Source organism: Cryptomeria japonica, chromosome 8, assembly GCF_030272615.1.
Source record: "Cryptomeria japonica chromosome 8, Sugi_1.0, whole genome shotgun sequence".
Lineage (NCBI taxonomy): Eukaryota > Viridiplantae > Streptophyta > Pinopsida > Cupressales > Cupressaceae > Cryptomeria > Cryptomeria japonica.
This window is the reverse complement of record NC_081412.1, coordinates 465,378,012-465,405,956: the sequence shown is the minus strand read 5'-3', so window position 1 is coordinate 465,405,956 and position 27,945 is coordinate 465,378,012. Positions and strand designations below refer to the sequence as shown.

The 27,945-nt window shown below is 35.1% G+C and overlaps 1 protein-coding gene across 1 annotated transcript in view; it reads left to right on the top strand.

Moving 5' to 3' along the window:
* LOC131034962 (uncharacterized) overlaps positions 1-27,945 on the top strand; it is a 104,596-nt gene that overhangs the window by 30,427 nt on the left and 46,224 nt on the right. Inside the window, exons 3-4 of the mRNA XM_057966579.2 lie at positions 8,319-8,510; positions 14,793-14,921. Of these exons, the coding sequence (XP_057822562.1) occupies positions 8,319-8,510; positions 14,793-14,921 (321 nt within the window). The remainder of the gene's footprint in view (positions 1-8,318; positions 8,511-14,792; positions 14,922-27,945) is intronic.

Here is a 27,945-nt window from a genome sequence, read left to right as displayed (position 1 = left end):
AATTATCTTCTAATTGCAATATGATTAGAAGCTTTATGTGCGATGTTCCACCAAGTCCCTCTTGGAGGATGGGGTATGACTTAGTACAGCAGTATAAACTCTCTTAGTATCTACAAGAAAGGATTGAATAATTGACTTTTTTTTTTCTTTATTTTTTGAAGCATTTTTCTTTTCTCTTTCAATGGGGATATCCTCTAGTATTCTGCCACAAAAAGGCACTGCTTGGAGATGATGTTTTTGCATCCATCATCCTTGTCTTGTAGGTACACATTTCCTAGAGGTCTGACCCCAGGGGACATTTCATCATGGAACACAGATTATATGTGATTAATTGCACTACATTCTGTAACTCAACCTTTCAAAACAAATGTCTTCAAATAAGCACCAAGCAACTTCGTAGTATGCTCTGGTAGAAGAAACAGGTTTGTTCGAAATTATTTTTCCCCATGTCTGTCCATATAACTACTTTGTTGACATCTCCCAAAGCTTCACCAAAGTTTCCTATAAGAACCTCATTGTTAATTTCTTTGAAGTTCCAAATTTTACATGACAAATAACAATGATATCATTCATCAGTTATCAATATGGAGACCTCATAAAGTTGAAGGAAATTTCAAAATAAAATAAAAAATCCTAATTTCTTTCCTAGTATGGTATTGTTGGGGTTGATTCCTATGAGCTCCTTCAAGCCAAGGTTGTGAACCATATATAGTATGGAAAGAAAAAAATCTATGTAGTCCACTTGAAGTGGGAGAAGGGCATCTACTATGAGGAGTTAAAGATACACATAACATGCCTATTGCCAAATCCATGTGGTTTGTCTTGTTTGGCTTAGGTCTTTATTTTCTATGCTACTTTTTCTTAGATGTGGTTTCCACATTCGCATTCACTTAAGGTGTCATATCTAGTAGAATATGAGGATATTCTGCTACATCATGCATTTTTATTTTACCAAGACGATACTTCATTCTATTCATTATCCATACTCATGCTTGCTACAATGTATGCATCATACCTTCTCATTTTTTATTTCCCTGCAGTGATTCAGTGCTAGATCTTGGTTTCACCATTGGACTTTTATTTGTGAATCAATAGTAGTTCAATGATATAATTTATTTTTCCTATGTTACACAGGGATGCATCCCCTGCTCCAAAACCCAGCGTCCCTGCCCCCTGCCATTTCAGGGACGGGGGGATGCCAAGGGGACGCCCCTTGCCATCCCCACTTGACCAAAAATCCTAGGAAACATCCCCAACCATTTGGGGAAATTTTGTCATCCCCAAGATGACAAGGGGACATCCCCTTGTCCCCAAAACCGGCTAGCCATCCCCTGCTGCTGGGAATAACTAGAGGCTTACAAAAACAAAAAAAAATAGGTTTTTTTAAAAAATTTTCTTTTCTTCTATTGGTCTGCGTTGGGCCCACAAGGATTTCTAAACCTCAAAGGAACCCTAAAATGACAGAGTTAAAACCAAACAAAACACTAACCCAACAACCGAGACTGTTTGGGTTACAATTGGATGATGCACTTTTGCTAGAGGGTAATAGTGACTCAGATGGTTCTAAGTCTTTGCATATTGATAGCTCGAATGAGGCTTAGTTTCATAGACTGTTTTATATTTTTTTATGGTTGAAACTTCTGGATACCTGTTTGAGACTTTTGGATATTGATAGACCATGGTTTTTTGATGTTTGAGATTGCTGTTATAATGCTTTATTGAAATTGATTATGCTGTTGTACTACTACCCTCAAGATTTATTTACAAATGATATTGTTGTTATCAGTTATTGACATATCTCTCTCTTTCTCCCTCTCATTATAATATATTAATATATTTTGAAAAATTCATTCATATATATATATATATATATATGTATGTATATATATATATATGTATATATACATACATACATACAGATATGCATATATATATATGTATGTATGTATATGTATATGCATATATATATACGTATATAGACATATACATATATGATATATATATGTATTATATATATGTATTATGTATATATATACACATGTATATGTGTGTGTGTATACACACACACATATCGCTGTCCCCTGCCATCCCCTAAAAATGGCTCTCTAGGGAATGTCTTGGAAACGTGTCCCCTGCCATCTCCCTGTCCCTGTCCCCATCCCTAAAATGCCATTGAACATAGATTTTTTCTTGTTTTTTATAATGCAGGGCTCCTTTGAAATTATAATTTTTTTTTCTCTTCTCTCTGTCTATGGCTCAAAAAAACAAACAAGGGTTACACCATGGCATGTTGAATCCTTGTCTATATTAAAAATAATTTCAATACCTAATTTTATTTATAAATACATTTAATATTTATTAATTTTAATTATATTATTGGGGATCTATATACAGGGCCCCAGTGCAGCAACGTTAGAAAAAATCAGAAATGCCATAGAGCCATCTTTACCAGCAGCAACAGAGACTTATATAGAACATATCAAACTTCTATGAACCTATAGTCAACCATATGTGGAGCTATACAAATCCATACCATACTTTGGTAGTGGTAACATTTTCCATCAACCAAACAATAATTACGATGGTAACACTACCTAAACCAACACCAAGGAAACAACAAACACAAATGAAAAGCTAGATCAATTGCTACCACTTGCAGCCAAGGACGAAGCATACTGAACATGACCACCGTCAAAGCACTTGGATACTTTATAGACTGGTACCAGGGGGCACTATGAGCCATCACTCCAAAACCCTATTGTAAATTCCATTCCCTGAGACGAGCAATTTCTACCAAAGGAGCAAAAAGACCGTTAACAGAAACTGCACCATGAAGCTTAAAATCTTGGATTCTTCACAGTGCATTTGTAAGCATTCCTTCCTCTAGCAATGGCATTATATATACACTTGTCAGCTCTAATGTTCCATTATGAAATGAGATCACCATATGCCAAATTGCCATCCGAAGATCTTGACAGAATGGTTCCAGATATTGATTATCAATGTGAATTTCATGGATATTGTCGTGAAGCTTCCTTATAACGTCTTTCATGGGTTCCCTTGAAGAGTCCTTATACTGCTTACCCAAAGCAGAATGCTGCTAGCCGCTCTGCCATCCTACTTCCTCACCCCTTTACCTTCTCTGGACCTAACAGTTGTAGGATGCGATTCCTAACGTTGTCACTTACTACAGCCATTTTCAACTTGTGTTTGAAATCAGCTAAATTCACTACCCTTGACACAACCAACTATTATCAGTTAACTCATCCATCTACACCATAGTCGAAAATCTTGCCTTAAATAAACTCAGATTTCCTTCCACACCACAGTTGAATTTTTTTTTTAATAATGGTCTGTGATTGGACCATGCCACAACAGATCCCTGGATGATTCTTCCTTGCTTGGGGTTCAGTGGGATCCATGGATCCTCAATCCGATCAAACCATTCCCCTAATATTCTAAGGGTGGTCCCTCCACCATAGAATAGTGGGGGCTTCCATTAATCAGCCTGCTAAACTATTCCCCCCACCCCTTTAGAATAGTAGGGGAGATACCTCTGCCATTAATCAGCACAGAGCCCTACTATCCTAAGGGGGCCCCAGCCGAATTGTAGGGTGAGAGAAGCCCTCTGCCATTAATCAGCCTGCTAATGAAAGCAATGATATATACCCGGGGTTCGAGTCTTGACTGGAGTAGATTAATGACGTGAATTAATTACGGAAGGGAAGGAAAGGATTTAGTTAAATCCCACCTCTGCTCATGATGACTCGTAAACTTAAACAAGGCATTTTAAAATGACTACTACAGTACTAAAAATGTGCAAGCTATATACATCAACAAAATGGAAGATTCTTGAATCTACCAAGAACATATATTTTGACTCATTCCACATCATCTAATAGTTATTGTGGCTGATCCTCCTCAATAATGGGTTCTAATTCATTCCAATCTTTAGCCTCCTTACTTTTAAACAATGTGAATTCTAACTTATGAAAACTATGGATAGCCAAGAAATTTTCCATTCTATTTTGTAACCAATAACATTGCACTACCTTAATCCAATTGAACTTATATGCTGCCTTTTAAGTTGATTTCATACCTTCAAGTAACTTTTCCTTTTCCATTTCATTATTTGTTTCCTTACCTAGGTACTTCAAACTTATAACAAAAAGTCTACTTTATTGTTTCTTAAGACATAACTAGCACCAGCCGGGCCTGGATTACCTTTGGACGCTTAATCTAAATTCAACTTGACTGCACGTTTTGGTTCTTACCACTGAAACTTTTCCCTACTCTTTTCCTCTACAGTTAACCCTCAAAAGGGGTTATTAATGTTATTTTTTATTTATAATAATATTTTACTTTTATAAAACATATATTTAACTTAAATTTTTCAATTTTGTCGTTCAATATTTTAAATATATTGAAAGATTTCAAGCTTCCACTATCTGCAATGTTTAGAAAAGGTACATAGGTGTTCAATGTGGAAATACACACTGCAGGTCAGCAAAACCTGGTATGACCTAAAACTTGAGTACACAGATGCAAGGTGCTAAGGTGCAGGGTGTGTACCCCCAAAATTTAGGCACATAGTACGCTTGGGCAGAACAACACGACATTTAAATTCAAAACATAAAATCTTCATGAAATTAAGTAAAACTTAAATTCTGTATATTTTTATCAATATTTAAAATTTTTACTTATAAGCTTTAGGTTTCTAGTATATTAATAGATTCTTTATGGAGTGCATATGAAGTTTCAGTTAGATGCATTGAGTGCACCATCATGCATTAGGTTGTACTGGTGCATCGCAGTTGCAAATTTGTGACCAGCGCTCTGTACATGTGCCTCAATTTGAATTGGGTATGTGTACCCTGCCCACCTTGGTTAAGGCAATATTTTTTCCTTTAAAAATTGCATATAAATTTAACAGGATCAACATTTTGAACCATATTTTGTGTTCATCACTAGGATGAATGATAAGATCACATCTAGGAGCTCATTTTTATAGATAACTCTGATTACGTTTAGTAAATAATTAAAAATATCAATAATATCGAGAAGCAATCTACATAATAAATTTCTAATGCATGATACATACACTTATAATATATTGCAGAATAAAATAATTGTTATAAGATTCAGAAGTGCTTGTAATCGACAATTTACCCCTCTAACATTGTGGGGAAATTTATTTCTAAAAATTAGCTTGTGAAAACGTAGTCAATGAAGTATCTACCCAAGGTTAATAAAATGTAATGTTCCCTTTTGGGATATACCTAGTTTTTGCCCAAAAATAACAATCTTAACATGATAACTTATTTAGAAATAGTATTCTATGACTAAATCACTTAACAGCTATTGAACATAAAAGGAAATAAACAATTAACATCACTGAAATGATAAACAACATCACCTAAATAAATTTAGATCCATACTATAGTTTCGCTTCCAACTACCAACCATATTAGGGATTTGAGGGGAAAGCATGATAGGGTGCCAGGAGACTGTTGGCCACAACTAAGCCCAAGGGTGCAGAACATCCAACCAAGACAATTCAACCCCTTGGCCCACAAGTGGCAGGACCTCCAGTCCATCCAACTTGGGGTGGTCTACTTACATTGTGGGAACTGGTCTACTGCATCTCTCTAACATGTTTCCTTACTAATCTCATGTCTGATTGCTCGTAGAATGATAAAGCGATTGATTTATTAATTCTAAGAATTTAGATAGATTGATGATTCAAATTAATAAATAAATCAAAGATTTATAAGAGATATACTAGAGAATAGACTTAACCACATTTTCACCAAATACTTTGCTTAAATCAATGGCTTCTTTCCCTGAATGCAGATTATATTTGATTTGACATGATAATCAGAATCAGTCTTCCTTATTCCATTCCTTGATTCATACCAAACACAACTTACAAATTCAAGGTTGATAAGTACCAACTCCGATTTTTGCTTTTATTTTATCTGATTTCCCATTCAATATATCCCTCTCGTTTGATTGATTCTTTCTCTTTTTATATCCTTTCGCCTCCATGAAGAGAGGCATCTCTTTGAAGAGTGACAACCTTTCAAAGGACATCCCCTTTAGTTTATAACCTTTCTTTAAACTAGTCACTTCGTTTGTTCAATATAATTGCTGCTCTTTATATTAGTGCCACCCTTAACATGAATATACAAATTGCCGCTTATAGCTGTTTGTGTATACTAATCGCTGTCTTTGTTTACTCATTAACATCGCTGCCCATCTTCTATTAATCATAATTGATGCCTCTTAGTTTGTCTTTGTTTGATATACAAGTCATTTCAATTATGCTACCCATCATAATCTTTGTTTTACTAATCACAGTCCCTATCCCTATCATATGCATGGGGCTGCTCTAATGCTCATAATTACTGTTTTGATCGCTGCTTGTTATAGTTATTAGTCAGATCTTATTTGTGTTTATTATATATATATATTTTAAAAGTAAGTGCCTGGCAAACTTTTAACGTGACTGGTGATGCTGGCATGACACGCCCTCTAGCCCCACATACGTGAAATGCATTTGACCCGGAGCTATGAACTGGTGAGGTCACAAATGGTGGACCTAATCCCCATTTATTAAAGCTCAGGCTCAAACCCACAAGCACCATGGATTAGCAAAGGCACAAGCTTGCGATCACAATGGCTCAGCAGGTGTTTGAACCTTGGTGGCCACAACAACAATACCACCACTTAACAACCAACACATTATGGGAAGAACCCCATTTGTGTTTATTATTAATAAACACGAGATTTGGTCCTTTGTTTTATGTATATTAATCACTCCCTTCTATACCACTTTATTTCTGCCTTCATCAATAAAATCGCTGCCTTAATCCTTATGATGATTAAGATATGATTACTGCCTTCTCATCTCTTTTTTTTATGAATATAATCGATGCTTTTGATGTTAGTATACTTGTATGATTACATCTCCTTTGATATCGGCCCTAATTTACTTATTTCATTGCCTGGGTTATTTTACAAGGTTGGCCCTAGGAATTTCCATGAGTTCAACATCTGAATTTCATCTATTAAAGTGGCGATCTGTTATAAAGGACGGGGGTGTGACATAAAATATCAGTAAATCAATAGGAAAATCCCCAAAATTTGAAGAAGAAACTTATAAAATAAAATAAAATACTATCCCAAGGAATTTTACCATTGAAATTATCTTTTTATCCTTTGCCTGCAGATGAAAATCAGGAGAAAAATGCTGTAATATTGATAAAATCACCTGTAAATAATTTTTTTTGAAGATCCAGAACAAGCAGACAAAAATTGAAGGCAAAATTATGCTGATAAATGCTGAACTTCTTTGGCCTCTTAAAATTGTTCTTTTGGCTGTAAAATGGATGCAGGAGCAAAATCGTTAAAAGATGTCAAAAGATCTTTATTGTCCTATTTGCTTGTAGGGACTTAATCGTCTGTCCAACTTTGGAGTTGATGTGCTGAGTTGTGGTGAATCTGAATAGATTCGTTGAATCTTGGTGTGTGTATCTCAGTGAGCTGAATGGACGTATCTGAGCAGTGAGCTGGCTTGCGCTAGTGAGTTCAGGAAAGCCGAGAAGAGTCTTGCTATTATGATTTTATAGTAATCCACTTCAAGAAAGTCTAGAATAGTAGGTAAATATTATAGTGTGCCACCTCGAAAAAAAAAAGAAAAAAAAAAAGTGTAACCTGATGAAAATACATGATTTGATCATATTTTAGAGTACTGAGTAAATCAAATATTAGATGAGTCTCGTATGCACTTTTTATTATGTCATCGGCGGAGAATGAAAGTCTTCCTACATCAATAGGAATAAGAATGAGAATTAGGAATCCTTATGAAGATAGTCAAGCTTGTGAAACAATATGTTTGGCTAATAGCAAGAGTGTTGTGCTATTTTCTTCCAAAAACATTTGAAAGGGACAACCTTATGCAAATTAATTATAGTTGAAGAGGCTAAAATGATTATTTTTAGAACCATTTAAACCACCATATCAGTCATGTCTAATGCATCATACATAGCATAAATGTCTTGAGTGTGGCAATGGTAGTGTCAATGAGTATCATTGACACATTTTCTTAAACATCATTGTCTACAAGCACACTAAACATCATTAGCTTGGAAAGTGGTTTTCAATTGATAATTTTTTCATTAAGTGTAAACAATTGTTGAGGCCACTGAAATTCTCATCACAATTGGGATTTGAAATCTACTTCATGATGCTGGAAAGTTTAAATCTCTATTTTCTAAGATGTTTCTATTCAACTCTGACTTTCATAATTACTACAGAGAGATTTTTCCAGGTGAAGTGCAATTATATGTCCACAATGATGCTGTTGCAGCTTTGGCAAGTGGAACGTCAGGGAAGCTTCATGGTTGTGTTCTCATTGCGGGCACTGGATCAATAGCATACGGCTTTACTGAAGATGGTAGGGAAGCTAGAGCAGCTGGTGCAGGCCCAGTTCTGGGTGATTGGGGCAGGTATGTGTATGTTTATCTTTTCTAGCTCCTTTGACTATAATATGACAGAAGTAGTCTTGCCTTTAACTTAGAAGTCAAAAGATCCCAGTGTAGGTAAATTTTTACTTATTGGGATTCTGGTGAGAGCTATTTCCATTAAAGACTCTTATGAGAATTCACATTTTGCTTTATTATTTTGTCAATATGGATGGGAAGTTTTAGTAGGTTAAGTTCACTGCTAGCATTGGGGTCATTATTTATTTGTTAAGTGTGCAGACTCTTTGAGCTACAGGATCTTAATTGGCTTTGCATTGCAGTGCCAACTGACCTACGTTGTGCATTTGTGGGAATTTGTATAAGCTTTTTCTTCTTTCTTTACATTTTTCATTTCCCCCAAAATTTGTATGTATTCCAATTTTCATTTATAATCCAATCTTAATGAATGCTTGTCTTTGAATTTCTTGAAAACATTAAGAAAAGATATATTAATATTTAAAGTATTACAACAGTGCAGCTGAGCTGTGCATATTTTTAATTTAAGTGCTTATTGTAGAACCTCAAGGCTTCTGTGAATAATCCGTATCTTTGCTTTCTAATAGCTCTGTGGATCTCTGCTTTTTTTTGGGGTTATACCATAAGGATTAGAGGATTATTCTATGAATTTATTTATCATGTGGCCATCTCTCTTACTGTTTGTTGGACTGTAATATCTGGCTTCTTATTTGGTATCATAGGAGGATGTCTGCGAGTTTCATTGCCTTCCAAGTCAAATCTATTCCTTGTTTTCTTATTTGCATTAACGATCTGATTACCATTTTGCTATCTAAAGTCTTGGCATTTAAATATTTCAGTTTGTATTTAACATTATTGATAATTAAGGTTCTGGTTAAACATTATTGATAATTAAGGTTCTGGTTATCTCTTCTTGCATGTCAAAAACTAGACTATTTTCATCTCACCTTGTATTTTATATGACACTTTGCTTGGAATGTTCCATGAGTGAATGTTGTGGACTCGAATTATGGAAGGCCAATATCTTTTTAGATGAGAAAAAAGTCCTATGCAAGCAATTTAGAGGTTTAAGTTTACAATCACAGTATCTTTAATCTTCAGCTCATCCTTAGGATTAGTGATCGTTTTGCCAATAATTGGAAATTTTTTTTCAATCATTAATGTCAAATCAAGAATAGATTAGTGTAACTCATTTCATTTTTCTTGAAGAAATCCATTTTATATTTTACTTAAGAAGAAAACATTTACATCACTTGAGCATTACAATTACAAGGAAAATATTTTCTTAATAGGCAAGGAAAAAAGTCTTTTGGGCCTGTATCCCATGGGTAAAGGAGTCACATCCATCCAAAGCCACTCAAGCACAGCTTACACTATCAAATCCAAATTTTGTCCAAAAATTTGCATCTTCCCCATATCAAGTGGAGAGGTATCTTCTCGGAATATTTACATTGCTAACTAAATTGTATGCCATAGACTTAAGTAGTTAGCCCTTATCATACAAGAATTCCCAAGAAGAGATCTTACTCCAAGGGAGCTTGAGTAGTAAAAATGGATTTTGATTCAGATCTTACTTCCAGGAGTATGGTTGATGAGCTAAAAACACAAAAGCAATTCACGATAGCCACCAAAAAACTTGATCTCATGTGGACAACTTTAGTTTTCAACTAGGATGCATCAACCAATTTGGGTGAATCAGGAAACAGGGACTAACCACAACCATCTCACGAGTATTTTATTACATTCTCCATTGAGCCATTTGAGGAAAAAGGATTATGATGTCGCTCAATTGTTGCAATTTGATACCATTAGTGCAACTATGAAATTTCCTTAATGATTTCCACAAGACCTACTAATTGTATATGGATGTTAAAGTTTATTAACTATTTTTCTTATGTTGAAGGGCAATTGTTAAACATGTCAATTCATATCATTTTCTTCCTCATAGCATTTGGGAAGGCAATAAAGATATTCTTGATAAGCAAACACCTTCAACAATAAAATCACTTATTTTGTGCTTTTTGATGTTTTTGATAACCCTAAAGGAGTTTCTCTTTAAGGTCCATTTAACTTTATTATCATCCAATTGACCACCTTTCTGCATTACACCTAGAATTTGTTGAGCAAAATTACCAAGTTAAGAATTTGATCAAAGAAGGAAAGATAAAAACTAACACTTATTTGTCTAGATTCTTTCTAGTGTAGTTCCAAATAAAGAAGATAATGCGTTGGTATTTGGGCACAAATTTTTGTGGTCTGAGCAAAATCACTACAGAGAAATTTACCTCCTAAGATTGATGATTATCTAGACACACTTCAAGTGGCCAAGTACTTAACCTAGCTCAACTCATCTTTTGAATGCAACCAAGCTTGGATGGAGACCCACAATGTTTCCAATATAGCTTTCAAGACAAATTTTGAGCTTTGAGAGTTTTTGATGATCCACTTTGGCCTCAGCAATATGCTTGCAAATTCTCGCGTCTTATAAATGATGTTTTTAATGATCCATCTTTGCATATTCATTGTAGTAGGCATGACTTTTCCATAGTCCATGAAGATGATTTTGATTTCTTTTAGATTCAACTACGTGAGTGTTCTGCATAGTGTTTCGGATCACATTTAGTGCTCCATTATCAGGATGAGAAATTGTATTGAAAAGAAGAAACATTGTACAAAAATACTTACATAGTTGAATCCAAAAGCACTGAAAATCATATTTATCAGAGTCCATATGGAGGTTATCTTGGTCTACAAGTTTACAACAAGAATTGGGTTAATCACCTAGTGCAATTGTAGACAATTTTGGATCTTCTTCATCAATGTCAGCTACCTCCAAAGATCAATCCATGTTTAGGAAATCTCAGTCAAATATGAGCATGGAGTACAAGCAAATCTAGATTTACATCCTATTGATCTCTATGAATGAATCCTATTTCTACCCTGTGACAACATGATCGCTTTTTCTTTTTTGTGTCTATCCTTAAAATTAGAATCTGTGTTGTGAACCAAGACAACCAATTCACAGGAAGAATATTTTGACTTCTTTTTGTAAACATGTTTGGAGCTCTTTTGAATACTATCCATCATTTCAAATTGTGTCTCTCAGTTCATGAGGCACTTTTGGTGATGATGTACTGTCCCTTTTTAAATTGAATTGTGTTTGTGGAACAAAGGGCCAATAGCTAAGCCTAGGCCTAATTATGATTCATCGTCATTTCCCATAGGTCCCAAAATTCTAAGTGGGGTGTTTTTGGTTGTATCTCTAATTGTCTGCAGGTTGTTAGACTTCTAGAGTTCATTGTATCAGCATGCCTTTCCATCGAAGTCCAACTTCTCCTTGGTTCTTGTGAAAGATTAAAATTTTTCCATCACAACATACCTTTTTGGCAAACCTCACTCTTTCCTTTCCTCTTATTAGAGTTTTACACTTCTACCTGCCGGAATGCCTTCCCTTGACTGCTCAACTCTTGACCTATGGTATGTGTCATGAAGTATTCTTGCCTATTTACAAAATTCACCTCACTTATATCCTGATACAACATAGAAGCACCCTTAGTGCCAGATTTGACTGTTTTTCCTACCCAAAAACATTGTTTAAAGTTTAAACTTAAAAGGGGTGTGGATTCACATGTGGTTGAAGGTTGACCATGTTTCGTTAATGTGATGGTTGAGGTTTGGTTGCCAGTTCAAAGGGTTTTGCAGGCTCTTTACCCTGCACACAGATTGAAGGATGCCATTAATGCTGATGAAGTTAAGGGCCAACGCTGGTAGATCTCTTCCCTTGGCCATTTAGTTACACCAAAGGAGATGTATTGTAGAATTTTTCATTATTCTAGATTATGTATCGTTCTCCAAGACAAAATCCTAACTAACATTGTTTTGAGCACTAGTGTTTGAATAGTCAGATTTGAGGAGAAAAAACCTAAGATTGTAGAGACCAGAGGACAGAAACTCTGGTTGCCTAGGCACAAGGACAAAAACCCTTTTACCTGGTAGGACGATCACCCAAAGATCGTGCACAAGCTTCAAGGTCGCGGATCTTTAGCTTTATCAAGTTTCATGACATTCCAGTTGTCGTGGGGGCAAGCACTATATTTGTCAATTTTTTATAGCTGTTGCTACAGCATTGTAATGTATTATAGAAAAATTAATATAGTGAATGCTTTATTATTTATCTTGCCTCTTGGTGAATCTAGTGTTAGATTTGGGTTGTAATGTCATTATGTAAATGTGAAAGAAATTTTTGGATGTGTTAGATTTAGGCCGAATGTTAAGTCAGTTGCATTGGGTTATGGAATCTATTGTTGGTGTGGGTTCAAATTATTATATTTTTGGAGAGGCTTTTTTTTGCTTAGACATTGAGCCTGGGACATTACAGATAATTGTGGAAGTTTTAGATTCATCAATTATACTTTTTTACTTCATCTCATCAACATTGAGGTTGTTGATCGCACCTTATTCCATACTTACATGTTTATTGTTAAAAAAGTAAGTAGTGGGACAACTACATGCATATTATTCAATATTTAAGCATTCAAGTTTCTCTTAACTTTCATCCTTTTTATGTTTATTATGGCTTCCAATCTTTTGTACCATATGAGATTTTAGTTTCTCTTAATGCAATGGTTAATTGACACTATTAGGACAAATATTCTCATGTATAGATAATTTTCGCAAGCTTCAAGCCAAAATTCAGATTATATTTTGAAATTGATGATAGATTACTAAAAAAGGTAGCTTACAATATAAGTTGTGTTAAACAAACCACACCAACTAAAGCAGAAAAGTTAAAAACACTCTAGTGAGATCCCAATCATAAAAAGCATACATATAAAACCAAGGCTTATGACCAAAATCCTGATCAATACAACATGATCAGTAGCAGAACATGATTACAGAAGTAGTTTGGTAGTTTTCTTTGACAAAACATACAAAGACTGTTCAATTCCGACAGCATCTGTTATTCTCCATGTACATATCAAATTCCAAGGCAGCAGTAGGAAGAGGTGGACTCTCATTGCTGTCATCTGTTTTGTCACTGTTTTGGTTTACAATTTCAAGATCAGTAGGTTGATCACTATATCTAACCTGTTTAGGAATATCATATTTATGTGTTCTTTCTGAAACTGCATATGATCTTTGATAAACTTCCTCACATCATGGGGCAAAAAGTGAGCATTTTTAATTTCTTTTTTGTAGACAGTAGTTGATCTTCATCCAAGAGCCTCTTTCATTGCATGCCTCCTTTTCTCCTTCCACTTCAGTTTTATCATTTTCTACTCCCATTGCCATGAAGAGTATTTATTCTCCATCATTGCTTGAACTTTCTTAATTGTTTTCTTCCAATGAGCTATTGTTCTTCTTTGAATAAAAACTTTTCTTGCATTTTTGAGAGTTTTCTTCTTTTGATATTGATCTTGTGGCTCTTCTTTTGATGACACTTTCTTCCTTTCTTCATGTAGTGGTCCTCTTTATCCTTGCTACTTTCATTTTTATCTTGTGGGCATTTAGAAGAAAAGTGTCCAATTTTACCGCAATTAAATCTTTTAAATAGTAACTTACCTTGATATTTCCAAGATCCTTTCTTTAGCTTAATGTAAATACTCATCTCATCTTTACCTTGATATTTCCAAGATCCTTTCTTTAGTTACTATTTCAAATTATGATTATTTTGAATTTCATTATTGCATCCAGTAATAGAATCTCGTAACCCTTGAACGGGGGAAAGGAAACTTAATGTTTTGAGCTGTAATTCAAAGTAACATAATAGAGAACTATTTTCCTATGACTGTTTCTTAATAATTAGTGTAGAAGTTTAGTAGCTTTATGGGGGTAAATACATTTTTATTATTTGCATCTACTATGGTACTTGTGCAAGTTCCAATTTTCATTTTTAGGAGGGTGTATATCACATTGTCATCTTATGTAAGACATACTTTGTAGTATTTTGATTTACATTTATACACGTAAATACACAGGAATCATTCATATAAAGAAGTTTCTGAATCAGGGGATACATTTTTATTTGAGTTCACTATAATTGCTGCTGATGAAATTGCCATGATGAAAGATAATATTCTGTTAACATTTTGTAACTTGTGCCTTTTAAAATGCTTACTGTCATTTAGGTTTACAAGAATGTTCAGTTAACTTTCCTTTTGTTCAGAGTAGTCTCCTATATCTTTTGCTTTCATTTTTTTTTTTTTTTGTGGGGTATTAAATAGTGCGTAAACAGATTCATTTATTTGACAAGCACTGACAAGAAAAATTTATGGCCTTGGTTGTGTCTAGTGGTTATGGAATTTCTGCTCAAGCTCTAACTGCAGTAATACGGGCACATGATGGTCGTGGACGACCTACATCACTCACTTCTGCAATTCTACAGAAGCTAAAGTTGTCAACCCCTGATGAAGTGATTGGGTATGTGAAAGAGGCCTGCTATGTATTTATTGATAATTTTTCTCATGTTAAAGTAAAATAATTTGAATTTTTTTGCTTGTCATGTGCTATCCTGAATGTCGCACATCATAAATCTTTTACATTTAATTACTTAAAGTAGATTTGCTACCTTTTATTCTCATTTAGGATACAATCTTGGTAAAAATTAGAACTATGATTTCTAAGGTTGGTGAATTTTTCTAAGGGCTGTTGAGAGCAGGTTTGGATACATTATGTGTCTGCATCTATGACGTGGGGATGGAACCTTATCCAGGTAGGGGAAATGTCTTTGCTGGTGGTGACACACGTTCTTGTGTGTATAAGGATCGTGTGCTTTGTTGGTGGTGGCATGCTCTCTCGAGGGCAGAGGAATTACATGATGGGTAGGTAAGATTCTTGGACATCCCTTTCTGTAAGGACAGATAGAATTCTTCCTACATGTCCTGTCCTATGTGAAAGAAATTTGAGGATATGGGACGTCCTCCTCTCTCATAATTGTTCCCTCTAGTTTATATAAATGAAACAGCCAGCCTTTTTTATTTTCCAAAACCTTTTGATTATTTCTTGAACAATCCATTTACAGATCCGGATCCCACTAAATTAACCCTCGAGGGAAATTCATAACTGAAGTCTGAAATAAAAACCACAAGGTATCTTAATGGTAAGATCCATCTTAACAAGTAGGATTTGGTGAATCTTTTAAAGTTCAAGGTTATATAAACAATGGTCATTTAAATAATACCCATTAAATTCATAGAAGACCATAATTGAGATAAACAATGCTAATTTTGGGTAGTATAATCCATCAATAGTTAGCTACCAGCTTTATCCTTAGCAACTATACCCTTGTTGTATAGTCATGATAAAGATTCATTTTCCACCCAAATATATGGCATCATCAAAGATTCTAGTCCAGGCCAACCCTTGAGGTAGTTTGCAGAGTTTACCCCTAACCATAATGCCCATTGTCAATATCTACATGGCTGTACAAAATATCAAATGCCACAAAAAGATTTTTTACTGTTGAGGTGACCCACTCAGGATTACTTGTCTTGCTTATATTATGTTCTTCAATTGATTGGAGGAGCATATCTCAACAAGCTAGTTTTGTGCCTAGTTTGTTCCTATCCTCATGGTTGGATCATCATAACATTATTCATAAAAATCTTTATATGTAAAAGTTGCATAAGCTTTTCTGGAAAAATATTCTACCCTTGAGCACACAAGTCACAGATCAACTTAAATGTCCATCTTATGCACTTTGTTCATCTTGTAGTGTGCCGGGTGCCCCTTACCTCCATGTTCTAATGAATCTGTACTTATATGCTTTCATCAGTAATCAAGTTTTTCTTTACGTATGCCCTAAATGCATAGCTGGTTAATGCAAATGTAATGTGTCCATCAGCATGATTTGGCACAAATTCAATGAGTTCATGTATCAGTCCTAATGAAGGGTATCACATCTGTTCCTTTCTTGGGTACTGCTATTTGATAGGGGTCACAACTTACTTGCACCACATCAATATTTACAAGTTTTTAACTACTTTCAAGGCATTTCTTAGCATCGATGGTTATCATCTATATATTTGGTTGTTGAAATATAGGCTTTAGTACTGGAAGCAAAAAATACGAATAACTTACCTTGTAGCAACAAATGCTACTATTATGAATGGAGACATAAATTTATGTCTGAAAAGCAAGCAACTTCCTGTATAAGAGCAAATTCTACCATTTCTTAGGTCTCAGAAGAAAACAACTTTTAGAAGCAAATATTACCTGCTCTAGTATGACGGTATTCTAGTTTCAGAAGCACATTATTTCCTTACATAGGATTGAATGGTACTGTTTTGATTAAGAGAAAAGATAATCAAGTCTCAAAAGCAAATGACTCTTCTATCCCAACAAGTAAGTCCATGAATCAATTCCTAGAGGCAAAAGACTTACCTTGTTACTGCAAATGTTATTCCATGACTTGAGACAATGCAATTGAGTCTCCTAAGAAAATATATACCTCTATTGATTATTAGAGACAATAGAGTTAATGATCAAAGCAACAACTCCAAATGCACCCAGTGATACCTGGCCGGATGCAATCTCATGGATTGCAGTTACACCTAACCATGAATTTGGTCTTGGTAATGCTAATTATCTCATGTGGTTTGTAATGGTACCAAGATCAGTATTCCATATCACCAAATATTGCACCGACAAATTGGGGCAATCTGGGAAACATGACTACATCAAGCTATCTTGAGAGAGTAAACAACCTCATGCAGTTTATATCAGAGGATTCACCATGGTCTCAACTGCCCACGGTCCAAACTACAGAGCTCAACTCCTAGTACGTAACATTGCCAATTATTTACAACATTTGGTTCCCATACTTAATGTGGCAGAGCCCCTTTTATGACTTGCAGGAGGCCCTTATGGAGTATGGGTAAATACCACACGGTACAGAATTGATTATTACATTGTAATGTGTCTCAACCATAACTGATGGAAGACAAAGAATCACTTGTGGAAGAGCAACTGGTCATCTTTCATGTAATGTATAATGAATATTCATTGTATACATAGAAAAGATAGATGAATTTATAAGAAGATAAAAACCATTCATCTCCTTCAATTGAATTCCATGTATAGAATATCCAGATTAATATATATTTTGTTACAACTCTGTTTCTTTCCTTTACATTATAATATTATATCTGAATATTTTTGTTATCTCCAAATCCCTGTTTAGTATTTGTGTTGTTATCACATTTGAGTTCTGTAAAGTTGTACATCTCTTTTGTTCTGGATCAGTTTGATCTCAAAACAGAATGGCTTTTCTATGGTAGACTATTGCCACTGTGATGCAGAGACCATACAATTAGGGCATGGAAGGAATTAGATAACCTTGCAAGAGAAAATGCTACCATTATGATTTGGGGACTAGCTGATCTTATCTTGAGGACTATACCAATAAAAGCCACAATAGAAAAGTAATCTTAGAGGAACAAATAGACTATATCATAGACATAGAGTTACATACCTGTAACGTTATTGATATAAAGCAGTATACCTCAAATAGCTACACTACATGAAAAATATGACAATATAAGGGCTCATTTTACTGACTTTCAACATTTTACATACAGGTTTGTGTTGAGACATGGACCAGCTAGGACTCGAACCTAGGACCTTCCATACGCTGCTGGAGTGCTCTACCACTGAGCTACTGGCCCCTCTTGGACCAGTCCATCGTCGGTTCGGGTGTGGCTTATTTCCAACACCAACACCCCCCCTTAAGCCACACCTCTCGTGTGCTTGGGGCTCCTAGCCTGGACCTGGCTCTGATACCATGTTGAGACATGGACCAGCTAGGACTCGAACCTAGGACCTTCCATACGCTGCTGGAGCTACTGGCCCCTCTTGGACCAGTCCATCGTTGGTTCGGGTGTGGCTTATTTCCAACACCAACAGTTGGTTGACCAAGAGGTGTGTCCATCAGATCACAAACATCAAAGTGCCATTTATACTTAGCAAACAATTAATAAGTACACTACTCATACCAATACATATAATTACAGTTATTGCGGACTATTTGCAAAAATATAACTTAACAGATAACTTATAAATGGACCATATCAATTCCCATCTTTAAATCCGTGTTTCTCCGAATTTCAGCAGTGGGGGCACAGGGTTTCAAACTTTAGAAACTAAAATTATAAATTTTAAGCTACAAATAAATAAAAACATTAGAAATAACTTAAACAAAAGAAGTTGAAATTTTAAAGAGTATATACAATGTGCCAAATTCACAATGCCATTTTATTGATCCAATAATCTATTTGGTAACTATAATGACATAATATGATTTGAAATCTATTACTGTCAATTGAAAGTTACAAAGTTTTTATCTTGAAAGTTTGACTGTTTCTAAAATTTTTAAATCTTCCGTGTTAACAAAATGGTCCTATTGTAAATTGCCCAAATCAATTGAGTCATGTTAGTCAAATTCTAAAAGTCTAGTCTCAGTTCTGGACAATCATTGCAAAAAAATTCGTGCGTTAAAGCGTTTTCCATCTTAGGTAATTAGAGGTGGATTTATTCCTTAAAAAACAGCAAAAATTTCTAAGGTAAAGTGCTAAAATGGATGCAAGTGGGTGATTTGGAGTTATTTTGCACATTTATAATTTTGGTGTGACTACATGGAAACCATGTGAGCTTGACAAATTCTTTTGTGGTGGGCATCTAGACCTTTTTTTTTTATGTTTGTATAAACCTACACACCAACATTGAAAGTCCATCAACATATATGGATTAATGGGGTGTGGGGGGATGGCAATTCCATGCAAGTTTGTAATTTTTTACATGATGGCATGTGAATCTCAAAACCTTGAGGATCCCTAAAATGTCAGGGTTTGGACATTTTGTGCAAAGTTGTAATATTTACAAAGCTTCTGAAAAACCCCTTATCTCCACCAAGCATAACTAAAAGGCCTAAGATTAATTGTGTAGCATGCCAAAACCCTTTTACATACCCACAAGTTGTATTTTCATTTTTGGTATTTTCTTTGCGAAGTGTCCCTTCAAGCTTGTTAATTCATACTTTCCCCTATTGCTAATCTTCTACCTACAAAACTGTTGCTTTGGAGCACAAATTCTTTGTTGTATAGTAATATTTTCATTTTTGTTGCTTGTTAGCACTTCATGTTGTGGTCGCACTAGGGTTTGATTGATTACTCATTTTCTAGAGATTCCAACTCAGATTGCAACCATTGAGATTCTTGTGACTTTGACACTCAAAGGCTTGGTGATGTCTTCAGAAGTGGAAAGCAGAATTTAGAAGTACCATTGTAGTTGTTATCAATTTTATTGCATTGCCCCATTTTCCCAAGGTTTTACATTGTGGGTAAATAGGGTTTCTTTGCCACTTTGTAGTTTGTACATTACATATAAGCCCCAAAAGTCCAGTCGATCCTTTGTTTTGCTGGGAGGTTGAGTTTTCTTGCACCTTTATAATTTTTACATAACTAGCCAAAGTCCTCAAAAGTTCAACAAATCCTTACCTTATGGGGAGTTGATATTTCCTTGAATTTTGTAACCGCTGCACAATTACATTCAAATCTTGAAACCTTTCCTTGCACAAATTTGTTGGGGATCCAAACGTTCCTTGTAATTTGGTATTTTCTACAAAGTTGCACAAGATTCCTAAAATTCTGCCAAGCTATAAATTGTGGGCATTTCACCTACACAAGCACTCCAAAACTTCACTACAAGATTTTTCACTGCACAAACATCTTGGAAACCTTCCATCTGATGTGCAAACTTGATGACAACTCCTATATTATTAAGTCAATTTCATTTCAATGTCCCATTCAAATAAATAAATCAAGTATGAATTCAAGGGGGTCAAACCCCTTCCAAAATTGAGTTTGAGCTCTCTGTAACTTACATCCTTGTTTTTATTGTTTTGTTTTCTGTGTGTTTTAAGTGTTTGTTGAAGAAGAGAGATATGTAGAATATTTGTTTCACAATAATATAATTTGCAGCTATATAATAACTCAGGGAATGGCAATATTCAGAAAATTCCACAGAATATATAACCCATATTTAATTGCAGAATGGAGAGTACAATATATCATCAAAATGGGCAATACCCAGATAGCTAAAATGATTTACAAAAACATTTCAAGCATACCCATTAATTCCAGCAATACATAAGTCTGATTTGGCACTGATATCTGCAAACTGACAATAGCAAATTTGGATGCCACTCCAGTATCACCCTCCAAGGCCACAAAATGGATAAATCTGATGGTGCAGGTCTAAAACGTCTCCAAACAGCCACAAGAACTCCCCAAAACCCTAGCGGACTCCTTTCCCAATTCTCACCCACTCTTAGGGCTATACGGCTAGCAAGAACAATGTAGGCTTGCCCAAAATGGCCTCTAAAGTCTTCAATAAAATCAGAATCCCTCCTTAATCCGCCTCTATGAATAATCTCTGACAATATGAAGCTCTGAAACTGAAGAAGAAGACTGAATCAATTCACCATTAAAGCTTCAATGTGATTCCTGAATGAAACCGCCAGAATCTTTCAGATTGGGTCTCACACCAACATGGAAGATGTCCCTTGCAAGGGATTTCATCCTCACAAAGCTACAAATGAATAGGTTCAATCAAAAAAGAAGAATTCCAAAATATCAAACCAAGCATGAGAAATGAGCTCTTCAAACTCACTTTTATATCCCTCCAAAAGCTATGCCCCTTTTGCCTTCTGCTTTTGATTTAATTTTAAAGTTACTTATGTCTCCAAAGTGGCGTCCCATTCTCAGAAGGCCCTTTTTAACTATTTTGCACTTTATTAAATTCAGCACTCCTACGATCCTTTATTAAATATATTAAAATAACAATAAAGTTAAATCTTTAATTTAACTTTATAATTTAATAACTAAATCTTATTTAATTTAAAAGCACTAAACTATATCAAATATTGAGATATAATCATTAATTACATCCACCAACCATACTAACAATAGCATAAAAATATCAATATTGACAACTGGCTTAGTCGGTGCCTAGAATTGACTTGCTAAAAATAGTATGGGAAAAACCATCCAAATCCACTCCAAAAAAGTGTGTTGCACACATCTCAACTTCCTAAGCTCAAGGAAACACCTGTCACTGCTAGATTCAACTATCATCATGAGTTCTGTAACCCAACTTATTAGTCCATGGGAACCCACTGAATAGGCTAATAGTCCACCAAACTAAAGTGCTTAGGAAGAGGACATTACACACTCTTAAATTCTTGACATAGACCTAGGGCACATTGACATGGAGGACTTTCTTGCAAGGATGAACAACAAAAAATACATAACTCAGCTTGTCATGTGTCTTGTTGCTATTGTAATTATCCAAGGTTTTGCCTTCCTCACTTTTGTTTGATGCCTTGATTTAGTGAAGGCTTGTGATTAGCATTATGACTCTAATGGGAGGCAGATTTGGAATTCGTGAAATGAGGTAGCATTGCAAATAATGTTGGAATACATTGATGGTTTACTTGAGGTCTCTAGCCATGACGAATAGGTAGAAATAATATTAATACAACTAGAGTATTGGGAAAAATGATCCAAACAAATGTATGAGGGTACTCAATAAGTATTGGCTAACGAATGCGAGGACAATTGTGAAAATGATGCCAAAAAAACTTTAGAGAAATGATTTTGTGGACTTGGTAACATGGTCACCCTTTTGAACAAATTTTTGGGGAAGCCAATTGCTTAAGAATTCCAATAATGGATATATTCCTTGTGATAATCATTGAAAATTATGCAACACATTGACTGTGGCACATTTATTACTAATCATCTGCACAATGAGTTGTGTGAGATAAGGCAAACAAAACAGTTTTAAATAACATTATACCTTTTCTATAAAATAGCCAATATTTCCTAAGTTGGATAAAGTTGGAGTCATGGGGCCCACCCAATAGAAGGTGTATGAATACTACCCTTAGCTTGAGGTCAAGGCCAACAAGAAACATTTTAGGTGTTAATATTGCCATTCTTTCCAATATTATTAGGATATTACTGAATGATATGGTAAATGCCTCTTTGTGGGAGCTACAACAACAATAGCACAATGTTATTTCAACCACAAAATGATTAATGTTGTACAAAGATATTACTGAATGATATGGTAAATGCCTCTTTGTGGGAGCTACAACAACAATAGCACAATGTTATTTCAACCACAAAATGATTAATGTTGTACAAAGATATTACTGAATGATATGGTAAATGCCTCTTTGTGGGAGCTACAACAACAATAGCACAATGTTATTTCAACCACAAAATGATTAATGTTGTACAAAACACAATGGTCTCGCTAAATAGGAAATTCGTTGAATTGGAGGGTTTGGTTACTAATGCCTTGAATTTGAGAAAACAATAAGATCATTGTTGTTAGTGAGTCTAGCAGCGATATTGACTCCCTCAAGGATGTTATGCATCAACTTTCAAAAGAAAGGGAAGCAGCTCATAATCTTCAAAATCTTGGACATTCTTCCTCTAGTTAGCTCGTGCTTGTGGTGCTAGTGGTTGGTGTTGGTTCTATTTGTTGGGGTGAGTAGTTGTTAATTGTGTTGTTAGTGTTTCTCTTCTTTCGCTATTTGTGTATTTAATGGATACTTTTTGTCGTCTTCTTGTTGGGACCATTTTTTCTCGACTATTGGACCCATGTAAGGGTACGGACCCTTGTTTTCCCTTATACTTAAAACAAAAACAACAATAGCGCAAATAAGCAATTGGTTTATCCAATTCTCAGCTTTCACTTACATTAGAGTAGGCAAGTTTACAAGGGTTCCATATAAGCTTCCAAAATATGTGAGTGATACTTGGGTTCTATTGGAAATTTGTAGGGAATTGTTTGAAGTTCAAAAGTTCTTGTCAAGCAAGCACAAGTTGGGAATTAATCACCCTCTTTCAACTTGTGACTTTTCCTGTGAACCCTTACTGATGCCAAACTTGTGATGTTAAAATGAGGATGACAGATCATTCTTTTAAGAAGAGACTTGGCTTTGACAGGAGGTTTCATGGAAAAGACATTGAGGAGTACATTCAAGCATACACAAGCCATTGAGGACTTTTGGGTTGATTGTGATGACGAGCATGTTGTTCCACATAAACATTATTCCAAATTCATGCTTGTTGCCTAAAGAAGTTTCCAAAGAAGGTAATAGATGATTGTGTTGACATGATTGACCTAGAATATAATGAACAATCTTTCTTGAAGTCCATCATAAATATAGATTGGTCATTGCTTGAAGTCATTTCAATAGAGGAAAGAATTTAAGCAAATCATAGCATGGAGCTTGGTGGAAAAAAGGATCAAAGAGAGAAAAAACCAAAGGGAAATCTTTGAATAAGCCAAAGTCGTCAAAAAGAGGGACACAATTGCTTCTTCCCTTGGTATACCTTCACCGAAATTTTGTTAGAATTTTAATTTGTCTTTTTAGAACAACTGAAATTGGAATAGTGAGAAGAAATCCCATCTTCAAGTTTTGGGGGAAACTTCCTAATTTAATCCTCTCTTAGAATCTAATCAAGAAAGAATTTTGCAACTTATGCATATTGTACTATTTTATCCTTAGGGGTTTTGCATGAAAATGAAATATTGAAAGCAAATTAGACCTATCTCTTTGATCATGGAGCTTGGGGCAGCCTGAAGAGTTATTATCTCACCATGAGAGTTTTCTATCATGCAACTAGTCAACAAAATGAATTGGAAACAAATACTCTTCATTGGTTAAAACAAAAACCAACAAACATTTATTAATAATATGATTGATTGAACTTGAGAGACATTCTACTAACAATATGAAACACGATGAAGACAATATTTCCTTTAAAGCATACAAAGCTACGTATAAGAAGAGAAAAAGAGTGCCATACAAAGTAGAACATGAATCTTCTTAATATTGTCTTATCAAATCTCACAAAAAAACACAAATATCTGATTTCAAAGTTTGAAGGAAAACTTTTGTAGTACAAGTCTTGCATAAATTCATATTACAGATTATGTGCTCAAGGCACTTAGTTATATGTTTATTAGAGGTGCTTTTAGGAATTAAATAATAATAAAATAATCTCAACAAAGCCCCCACTTTAAAGCAATCCTATCTCTATCCATTGCAAGGAGGATATAAAACACTTAAATAGCCTAAAATTGGCTTGTTTTTGCTTTAAGGCTTCTTTCTGCTCCATATAGGTTGTCTATGCGAAAGAATGTCTATGTTCTAATGTTTTTTTGCTTTTAAACACTCAAGATATGCATTGAAACTGAATTTAGGCTATTATATTAGTAAGGGCACAGTTTATTAGTGGTTTGGCCTCTCAAAAAGTGTGATATGACTTCCACTTGAACTTGGGTGTCAATTTCCTCTAGCTACACTATGTCCAAAGGGTAATTTTAAGATGGCCATGTAACTTAAAAGTGCAAATTTTGTTGTTTCTTTTCACTTAGCCTGCTAGTTGTAGTTTCATAAGATAGTTGCCACTCTTGGTAGAATTATTGGGTGGCATTGCCATTGGAAAGGAGAAAAATTCCTATGTTTTTTAGGTAGTTTCCTTATAGTGTGGTTTTATGATCTCTGTGCCACTTAATTGTTGTGTATTTAAGGTGGTTTTGCCACTTGAAAAGTGTGATTTCTACTTATGTTCTTTTACTCATTATGCATGTTTTGCTTTCCTTAGTCATTTATCCCTCTTTTGTCATAGTTTTCAGATGGCTAGATCACCTGATTTCAGTGCCAAAATTGGGTATCTTTCATGTCTTTTTGTTGGGGCACGAGTCAATCAAAATTTTGCCAATTGCTTCATTGTGTTTATACTTTGGTTTTGCCAATCCTATTTAGTGCCTAGTTTTTAAAAATCTTTCTCTTGCATTTTCCTCCACCTACTGCCACCTTTATGTTGCCATTTTGAGCTGGCCTCACCACCTAAAGAGTGTGACATCTCCTACTTAGTCTTTATTTTACTCCTTGGCAGGGATTGACAAGGTAATGCCACTTTATTGTTCATTTCCTTTTAATTTGTTAGCTAATGCTTGTATCAAGTGCTTTTGATCAATTTCTTCATGCTTCGACTTCTTTTATCATTTTCCCTCGTGCAAGGCTGGTAAAACGTCTTTACTCGTTCCAACTTCATCTTCATCTCCTCCATTGTTGCCATAGCTTAGATCTCCATTATCCTTGCAAATTTGTTAGTAAAAAGGACCATGACAAGACAATTTTTCTCTGGCTATCTGAAAGGCAACCATTGTTTTGAACCCAATTCAGTCTACGATTCACTTGCAACTAATTGGAAAAGAGAGGATTTTAAGTAGAGTTTCATAGGGGTACTAATAAGTTGCTCTAGTGCAAAATGTTCTTGACAATAGTAATATTCAATCTTTTGAGTTTGAACCCTAAGGAAGCAAAGATGGTTCATTTTAAAGGATGTCGGGAAATCTAATGAAGTAGAATATATTGCATCTCTTCAATCCCTATGTTGTTCTCAATGATTATACTATTTGATGGTTGTTTATCATCAATTTTTCATCATTTGCATGTCAAGGTTGGGTCTGTAATAATCATTTTGTTCAAGTGGCAAGCTTGTTGGATCAAAGTTGAGTATTTCAAGCTAATGATTCTTATAGGTTGTTCATGGTTGCAATATTTTGAGTTAAAGATGAAGTTCTTGACAAAAGGTGGTCGAGGCTTGGATGCAAATAAGGAAAATATAAAGTGCTATGCTGGTTTTGTGATGTCTTAGCTAGTATGAATAAGTTACCCTAGTCAAAGAGTGAGATAAGATGGTGTACATGTTTGGTATACAAGCAATGGTAGAAATTGCACCCAGTCTAGTCAACATAAGTGATATTGCAAACAAAGAATCACGCCAGGATATGAAATGATTTCTTCAAGTGAATTGTGGCCAATCAAAGTCTCAAGAAGTGAGGAAAATTGGTGCACATTTTAGGATGATAATTCAGCCTAAAATTGTGCTTGAAAATTAAAGGGTTTCAAGGTGCACTTTCAGCTTGATATCACAACATAAAATCATGCCAAGTTATAAATCACACCTAAAGAAAGGGATTGTTTCAAGTTGAAATGAAGCACACATTTCAGTTATTGACAATAGAAGAAAATTGCACTACAATCATGATGCAATGTATGAGAAAATCATGCTCAATGAAGCTAGGATCTCATTAAGTGATTTGTGCCTCAATATTAGAGATATTTCAAAGTTAAAATACAATGCACAGGTTTGGTAGTGTTGGCAAGTAAACAATCACTCCCAAAGAATCACAATTTGGATAAGGAATTATGCCAAAGGAAAATGGTTTAGGGCTAGGGCACGATTTTTATATGTTGTCATGGTTTAGGTTATGGCACAATTTTTAAATGACTTTGCGAAGCACAATTTGACAAAGGTGCTACCAATCTAAAGTTTTTCTTCTTGAAGATGGTCATACAAAGGTCTGAATACATTTTTTTATTTTCAAAATATTAAAAAGCAACCTCATAAATGTGGTGACAAGTCTAGAAAGGATTTACAATTGATCGTGTAGAGTTTTGAACATTTTCTTGTTCACTAAAGTCTAGCATCCATTAGAAATTTCAAGGCAAAATCAGTTCTAGTCATCATATCAGTTTGATGCAAGATTTAGAAAATCAATTATGCCGACTATCAACCATTATAGTTTTTCTCCTTGTTAGAATCATATAATCTTTTATTACTTCCAACATGACAAGGTACTTCATTTTATGCAAATATCCGTTAGAGGTACTTACCACATGTCTACCAAGATGTCACCATTTATGGAGTTGTATAGATATGAAGCTCCAAATTTCATTGATTTACTCTTTGGGGACAACGGAGTACCCAAGGCTAGTGATTTGCTATCGGAAAGTCAAGACATAATGAAGGCTTTGAAAGAAAATTTGAAAGGCACATAATTAGCAGAAGTTGTATGCTGATCAAGACTGTACAAAGCGTACTTTTGAGATTGGTGACATGGTATACTTGAGATTACAACTCTAAAGCTTAGCCTTGGTTTTAGGGTCCTTTGAGTATCTCCAAAGGTGTTGGAGAGGTGGCTTATGAGTTGGAGTTATTGGAAAATAGTAGCATGCACAATGTGTTTCATCTATCATGCCTCAAAAAGGCTTTGGGGCATAATGTGATTCCTTCTTTCGAGTTTCTACCAATTGGACGAGGAGGGGAAGTTGGTTTTGATTCCTGAGGCCATCATTGATTCCAAGGCATGTACTCTATGGAGGACTATTATGGAGTATCTGGTAAAGTGGACGAACCTACTGGTTGAGGATGCGACATGGGAAAGTGAACAGATCTTGTAGCATGCAGGGTTGCAGTTGCTTGGGGACGAGCATTTTTGGGGAGGGAGGATTGTAAAGTCCCCTTCCTAAAGCTTTGATAGCTTGGTGACCATTAGCCTATTTCATCAGATTCTC